At 49.4% G+C, this 8,279-nt stretch overlaps 1 protein-coding gene across 1 annotated transcript in view; it reads left to right on the forward strand.

The window, feature by feature from the left end:
- Positions 1-2: 2 nt before the first annotated feature.
- Positions 3-8,279, forward strand: part of USP31 (ubiquitin specific peptidase 31) — a gene marked incomplete at its 5' end in the record, with an annotated part of 46,402 nt that continues 38,125 nt past the window's right edge. The window contains one exon of the mRNA XM_019512592.1: positions 3-131. Coding sequence (XP_019368137.1) covers positions 3-131 — 129 coding nt within the window. The remainder of the gene's footprint in view (positions 132-8,279) is intronic.

Consider the following 8,279-nt stretch of genomic DNA (forward strand, 5'->3'; position numbering starts at 1 on the left):
CGCCGCCGCCGCCGCCGCCGCCTCCCCCCGACAACGGGCTGCCGCCCGCCGAGGTCACGGAGCAGCTGGCGCAGCTGGTGCGCGCGCTCTGGACGCTGGAGTACACCCCGCAGCACAGCCGCGACTTCAAGGTGAGCCCGCCCGGCCTTCACGCCTGGTCCTGGCCTCTGCCCCCGCTGAGAGGGGCTGTCAGAGGATGCAGCGGGTGCTTCGTCCTCTTCTGCTCTTCCACCACACCCGACACGAGCCGGTGGTTGTGGCATCACCCGCCTGGTAAGGGGGGGCACGCGCCCCCAGCGCCCAGTCAGTGACTGGGGGGGTCCCCTCACAGCCGATTGCACCAGTGGGGACGTGAGGGTGGTGTTTCGTCCAGCACTCCCGCTCCCCAGCTGGTGCACGCAGGGGGGCACTGGTGCCTAAGTAGGGAGAACGGCCTCTCAGGGGGTGCACATGCACCCCCCGTGCTCCCTACACGTTGCCACTAGCACCTTGCTTTACGACCAGCACCTGATGTGGACCAGACGGGGATCCGCTTCCGAGCATGTTGTGCGTTTTGGCCGATGTTTTATTGCCCCCGCTTCTGAGCGGCAGGCGGTTGTGGGGGGAGAGCAGCAAGCACCAGGTGGGCATTGTCAGGTTTTCAGGTGAACAAAAACTGGAGGTAAACCTGACTGTGCATGCAGGAACCCCTGGTTTCTTGCCCAGAGAGCTGTTTGTTAACCCGGCTGTACCCCTAACTCGTATTGTTGCGCTGGTTTGCTTTCCAGGATTAGACTAATTTCCTTCAATTTGGAGGCCAGTCTCCTGTCCTGGTTTTTTTTCACATAAATCTCTGAAACACTTAGCGCCTAGCGATGCGTGTGTCAGACCAGGGACTAAGTTTGGTGAATGTCCCACTTACCCAATTCTCATCTTAAACTTTATTCTGAAGTTTCATGGCGGGGGATTCCAGAGCTCTTGCCACATCTTGAACATATTAAACACCGGCCCCCCAAACATTGCTGAGTGCCAGCAGTGCTGCCTCACAGCTGGGAGCTGAAGAGGACACATCAGCCCTGTCTCGTTGGCAAGGCTGAGCAACAAGTCGTGTTCGGTGTGCTGTGTAAACAGTGCTCTCCTCTAGTAGCCTTCTGTAATCAGCTTTGCTTTTGCCTGAGGCAATGCTTTTTCTCTGGCTCCTTGGTTTCAAAACGTGCAAACAGTCCTGACTGTTCTTCGCCTCGTGGCTGGATTACCAGCTTTAATGCTAGCTGGATGCTTCCGAGGACCACCAAGTGGTCTCCCTGCCATCCATACGCAGCACAGCTACCACCGATGCTGTAACATAGCCAGAGCACCGCACAAGGGCAGGCCAGGTTTCCTGGCTGCCCTGTCCCATGTGACACAAGTCCCTGTTTTTGTGGTGTAATCCCTTGTAGTTGCTGTGGGACCTGATGCTGGTTATTCAGTAGGCACAGCTGACTGGCATAGATAGTCCTGTCCTTCTGGAGATGCAGGTTTTATGCCAGGCCTCTTGGAGTTCAGTCTTTGTGGTGCCAACCACCTCAAAATGTTCTCGTGCTTTTCCAAAAGTCAATCTTAAACTCTGTATCTTTGCCACCTCTGTGTGCACTTTGCTGCCTTATGCCTACCTTGGTGTTTCCTGCCCTTTTCGAGTGTACTTGTCAATCCTTTCTGTAAACTGTTGCATATATCCTTACCAATACTCAGTGCATTTACCCCAGAAGTGGCACAAGTCTGTGGTGGGCAGAATAAAACTCTGAACTCCTTGGGGTGAGAGGCATTAGATGAAACTTTGTAAGAGTATCCTTGGCTTGACTTGGCTTGTCTTCCAGCATAGCAAGTTTGTTTAAGGTACTACTTTATTATAATGCCTCTCTGGAGTACCCAAATTCTTGGCTAGCGTGGAGGATTCAAGAGGTACAGTGGAACTTGCAGTCTGCTAACCTCCAGGACTTTGCTGTCGAGCAGGCTACAGAGAGGATTCACAAGGTCATTGCAAGACTGGTCTGCAGTGTGGGGTGGGGGCTCAATGTGGTTCCTGGTATTTTTGTTGCCTTTATCACAGGTATGGCAGTGCAGTCAGTGGAGGCCACTGGCTGTCCTGCTGCGTTCTTGTTCTGAAGAGTTAAGCCGTGTCAGATGGCAGGGATGGGTATTCTTCTCTGCTGTATTTCTATACTGAAAGTAGCAGCAACCTGTTCCACACTGCCTGCTCAGAGATATCCTTGAGGCAATGCAGAGTTTGGACTTCCCAGTCTTCTAGGCTGAGCCTGTGGTCCACCCTTGTCCCTGTGCCGCTCCTGTGTTTCCATACAGTAAGCCCACTGATGCCAGTCCATTGTAGCCATCTGCTCTTCCTGTGTTCTGGTTTGGAGAGGCCTTAGTTATTTCTGTTTAGAGCTGGCCCCTATCAAGTTCTGTTGCCTCTTTTTGAACCATGGATGCATGGCAGGGCCGATCGCTTGTCTGTTGCAATGTGCTTAGCTGCTGTGTAGGTGTGCACAAGTGAATAGACACTAGCTTTCAGCACTAAGTTCCCTTTTAGCCAGAGCACTGAAAGAACAACCCCGTTGACCAGCAGCGGTACTGAAAGCAGGTGTGGAAGCACTGGGGAGATGACCACCTTCCTACGAATGCCTGTGCTATGCCACGTGCTTCCCAAAGAGAGAAGGAGGGATGGCAGGCCATCCCTGTGGTGCCTGTGGTGTAGAAGACAGTCTCTGAAGTCCCTGTTGCATTTGTTGCTATCAGATTGTAAGAAGAATGTATCTGGAAGTTCAGAAATGACTTTAGAGCAGCTTATGCAGCAGAGAAGTAAGCAGAGGTGCTCAGATACAGCAGTGAAAGAAGAGAAGGGGACACAAACGCCTACACAGAAAAGTCTTCTGCTCTTGAAAGATTTTAGAACATTTTATTCTCTGCTCCCTGTCACTTCTCACACCCTAGAATTCCTTTCTAGACCTTTGCTTAGACGTGAGAGCTGCATCTATCATGAGTTTTTTCTGGCCTGCTGGAGAGCCTCAGAAGCAGCTTGCAGCAAGGCATCCTGCCAAAGTAGATCCCTTTCACATCTGCAAAGGGTGGGTGGGCTTGAGACAAAGTTACTGCATGCCAAGTACTCAGCTGCTCCTTTGCAAGGGACCAACCCCTATTCGAGTGGGTTAAATACCTTCAGAAGTGTTGAGCATTGCAGACCTGCTTTTAAATCCAGTGTTAAGTAGCATTGTGTCTACTAGCTGACAGGTTTTCACATGCCTTTAAAGGTGTAAGCAGACTCACTTAGGTATGATTGCAGGTGCTGTCAAGTACAGGAAAAGGAAGGATTGGGTTTTCAATTTAAGAAAACAAAATAAAAATAAACCCAGAGCTGGTGATGGCTGTGTCTGGTAACAGGGCAGAATCTTCCCTAGCTTTTGCCTTTAGTCTCTATAAACAGTTTGAATGAAGGCCAAAAGCTTCTGGAGAAAAGCAGCATATCCCCCAACCTGACAGGAGCTCCTGTGCAGATTTCTTGGATGCTCTGAAAGCTCTTTAGCCTGTAGCCAGTGTGGTATAGAGATTCATGGCACCTCTTTGTGGCTTGGGATGGATTGCTGCTGATCCCGTGTTTCAGCAGAGGCAAGATGTTGACGTGTCCCTCCGTCTGAGCCGTGACTGACAGGGGCCTTGAGTGGGGCAGGTCCCCAGACTCTTTATCCTTCTCTGTCTCTGTCACAGTTGAGGGATTACTTCTTTCTCTGTGGTAGCCTGGGAGTAACTATTCCACCTATGGTCCATGAATCTTAACATTTGTTTTTTCCTCCCCCTCCCCCAAAACAGGAAGAAAACAATTAAAACAAAGGGGTTGTGTGGCATGCCTCTTAGCAGCTGCAGGGATCATGTGGGCCTGTACTAGGTAACCTGCAGTGAGAACGCGAAGGAATATTTACATAGAGAGCAATCGGTGGCCACTCCTTGGTGGAAACTGCCAGGAACATCCTGACCCTGGCATCTCCCAGGATCTCTCCTCATTCTCTTGGGAGTGGTGATCCAAGACCCTGGGTCCAGGTCCTGTCTGCAGAGTGCAAGGTTTCCTGTATACCCAGCCGTCTATGGGAAGTGCTTATCCTTGTAGCAGAGGTATCTTGTCCCTGCAGACCATTGTGAGTAGCTTTGCAGGTGGAGTCTGCAGCCACTCCTGGCCTGGTGAGGGATGGATCTGTTGCAGGGAGAGGAGGTCTTTGGAGGGAGTACTGTCTGATGGAAGAGAACCGCCTTGTAACTTTTATATATAGCTTGTCAGCACTGACCTGGTTGTTGGGATGCTGACTGTGCGAATGCATTGGTTTGATGTGATGGGGGGCAGGAAAGGAAAAGGCTCCCAGGGGTGCAGGGTCAAGCAGCTGCATGCATCTAAAATGCTGCCTGACAGTTAGGCCAATGCAGGTTACCATCTGGAGACGGTAAGCTGTGACGTAAGCTAGACTTTGTTTTAACATCATTTTTCTGAGTGGGTGGCTCCTTCAGTTGAATGATGCTCCACAGAGCACTCTCTAGTCTCTGTACATGGCTGGTAACAGGCCCCTGGAAGGAAGAGACATGGGTGCCCAAGCCAAGCCTGCCTTTGGAGTAATTGCAGTCGGTATGTGGGGTCTGTAGCCAGGGCTGATCTTGGGCTGGTCTGTGTGGGAGAAGGAAAGCTGTGAGACCTGACCCTTAGGGTTGAACTTGAAAAGAGCAGATGGGATAGAGGTGCAGCTATAGTCCTGTAGCCAAGACCGTCTCCTTTCAGATGACGCTCTCTCCAAGCAGATAGATGCTAGCCCACTAGGTGATTCAAAGTCTTGGTCTGCATTTAGGACTGTAGCTTAGCCATGCCTAACTTAGTTTCACCATAATTGGATGCTGTATTGAATATCTTATTGACAGAACCCAACCTCTTTGTCGCTGCTCCTTTGCTCCTGAGGTTGTTATAAAAATCACCCTGATGGCAGCTCTTGCTTGCATCAGAAGTATTGATGTTTGCATTTGTCTGTACAGCAATCTTTTGCCATTGGTTTTGGGAGCACAGCGATATGCAAGGTTGAGGAGGCTCCGAGGGGGGCCTGGAAAAAGTGGGGTGGACAAGGTGACGCATGTCCTTTCTCCACTTCTAGTGGCTCCTGTGCTCATGTCGAATGTAACAGCCGGCTGCGTGTGACTGCTCAGCACTTTTTCTGCCCAGGCAGAGCTGCTGCTTGCATAACAGTGCCAGTCTTGCAGCCTAAGAGTCCTTTTTCCTCTCTGTGATGATATGGTTGTGCCAACAAGCATCTATTGAACAAGCAGGAGCTGGGCCTGAGACTTGTTTTTCACAGGAGACTCCCCGTTTCTCTCGCTCGGCATGGCTTTTGGGCTCTGTGGCGGTTTACCTAGAATAATCTCTGCCATAAAGATGCAGCCTGAGATCTTCAAAGCTGCTTAAGGGATTTGGGTCCCTGACTTTCATTAATATTAATGAGAAAAGCACTTTGGAAATCCCATCTGCGCTTTCTCCTAACTCCTTTAACTGGCCTTCCTTGGGGTTTTGTTCTTCTGTCTGATTGGGTTTCTCCTGGGAGCAATCTTAATTTGTCCCTGTTTTCTTTTCTTAATCACTAATGCTATCTGCCCATCAGTGTCAGGTTATAGTAGGCAGGCTGTAAAATGTCATTCATGGGCTCGCTCTGTCGCTGTGATGCTCTGTGTACTATGTGCTGCACACTGCCTTACTTTTATAAACTCTCACAAAAGATGGAAAGTCCCATGTTTGTTTTTGTAAGTTCAGTCACTTGCTGTTGATGGTAGGGTTGGATCTGAACCCAGAATGGACTGGTGCCAGGACCGCTGTAAATCTGATCGCTGTGTTGGAATGACAGCGGTGTTTCTGTCTTGCAATAATCCTTAGCTGGTGGATAGAAAGGTTAGGGTTTCCAGAGGTGCAGCTTTGGGGACACTTATTTGAGAAGCAGGTTGGTAAGTTTTTGTGGGGGAGCTGAACAGCATGCATGGGGCATGGCTTCTTGCTCTGCAGAGCCATGGGCGTGGGAAGACTGATTCCAAGAAGTCTTGTCTGCCTGCGGGATTTCTGGTGTGTGCATCACTGAGGAACCAGATGACAAGTTGGGCTTGGACTTACTAAAGGCCTAAGCAAGTATTTAAGATTTGGTTTAAATTCCTGAGCACTTGTTTGGTCTGAGTTTTGCCGCCTCTGCTCCTTGGAGATGCAGAACACTTCCCACAGGCCAATGTTGACTCTCAGTGGTTTTTCATGAGTATCCCCATTTCTAGAAAGGTAGAGCATCTAAAACCCCTGTGCAAGGCAGGGATGTCTTGTCCAGCATCCTCAGAGGGCTGTTTATTTTCCAGGAGGGACAGAAGTAGGAATTATAGTATATGAGGAACTCACGATGGTAAAACAGAGCCCACAGTACCAGTGTTCAATCCAAAATATTCCACAACAGGTTCAAATCCTGTATTGTATAAAAGTGACATCCTGATAGGGGACGGGACAATGAGCGAGTAACATTGGGCAGGCACCTGGCTAGGATCACATGATCTGCTAGATGGCTCCCTGAGGTCCCTTCTGCCCCTAGAGTCTACAAACACTTTATATAACACTTTTTAAATCTTGCTTCTTACACAAGTACAACGAAGCAGAGTCTCCTGAGCCAGTTTTGGACAAGCCCATTCAAATGGAGAAATCGCACTGAACAAGGGCAGGGATAACAAAACGACTCGATCCAGCGTAAACAGGTGGATGTAGTCCATCTTCCGTATTGGGCAGTGCTAGGGAAATGGTCCTGAGATGAAAGGCCTTCCTGTAGTTCTTGTCTTCCCTTTCTGACTGTTTCTATTCCACATTCTACAGGACTTCTGATTTTGCCAAAGGGCTTGGTATTTCTCTCTAGGTGTTTTTCTTCAGCTGAATGTAGTTATAAGTTGGGTGGACAGTGGACTGTGGCCATTCCCTTGTCAGTCTTGCCTGTGATTAACAAGTACCATGCTGATCAATGCTGAAGCAGTCAGCCATCTTTAAAGTACCTTTTTCCTGGTAGATGGAGAGATGTTAGATGTCTCAGCTGGCCTGACCTGATGTCATTTGGTCCATACTGGCATTATTAGAAGACTTGGAAAGTCCTTTTTCCTTGCACCTGCAGTTGCTTGGGGCACCTGTAGACAAGCAGCGAGGGTGCTCTGACGTGCTGTGATTGCAGTGTGCCAGAGCAGACTCAATTAATCGAGTTGTCTGCAGTGTGGCAATTACTGTGTTCCAGCAGACTCCAGCGTTTTGTGTATTGGCATCCCCACACTTAAAAATGGTGGTGGGGGCACCTTAACTAAAGCTCATTTGCTGCCATTCTTAAGCACCAGGGCACTGATATATGAGACACTTTGGATGCTTTTAATTAGAGTGGCTCTCGGAGCCACTTTAACTAAAATGCATGCCCCCCTTTTGGAGCATGTGTATAAATGTCCTTGGGCTCTGAGTCCAAAAAGCCCAGATGCTTTGCTAGCCTGTCAGTTCTAGGGGCAATGGGCTTCCTGCCAGGTCGTAGTTTCCTATGCTGTAGTCCTCACGTCCAGTACGGCCATCAGTCCCTTTCTCTCCGCAGAGTGCCAGTTGCTGTTTCTGAACTATCCGTCTAGTGCAGAATGAGGTTCTCGTCACACCGGTCTGCTCTGACTGTTTGTCTCTATGCAAGAAGGAATTTGGCACTCTTTTGTTCCTTAGCCGCTGGAGACTATTCCTTAATGCTGGATGCAGTTTCCACTGAGGCAGCAAAGCCATTCATGTGCTACTTCATGAGTAGATCACAAGTTCTAGCATGTCCCACTTCAGTACTAGGATGCAGGCCTGAATCCAGTCGCCTCATCGAGATGAGTCTTTTTCAGCCAGTTTCCCATGTTGAATAGCGGTGGTGTGGGCTCGCTGCTGGCATCTTGGCTGCTTTGTTTTTCTGGCTTGACTCTGAGCAAGCAGGGGAACGAATACCTCCACTTGTCTCTGCCCGTTCATTCAAGAGCTAGTGCTAGTAAAGGAGGAGACTGTGAAGCACAGTGGTATTGCAGCTACCCGGTGCAATGGCACTGTTGTCTGATGCTTTCCTCTATAAAAATGGACAGCCTATTTGAAATCCGGCAGTGTGATAGTTGTGGAACTTGGGTTTTGTCAAGAGGAAATGGGACTTGCTGTTCACAGGATGCTATAGTCCAGCAAAGTGAGTTACCTTATTTAATGGTCAGGAGGGTCTGAGCCCATTTCATTTGCTTTTACT

This window comes from Gavialis gangeticus, unplaced genomic scaffold, assembly GCF_001723915.1.
Source record: "Gavialis gangeticus isolate Ggan-Ray unplaced genomic scaffold, GavGan_comp1, whole genome shotgun sequence".
Classification (NCBI taxonomy): domain Eukaryota; kingdom Metazoa; phylum Chordata; order Crocodylia; family Gavialidae; genus Gavialis; species Gavialis gangeticus.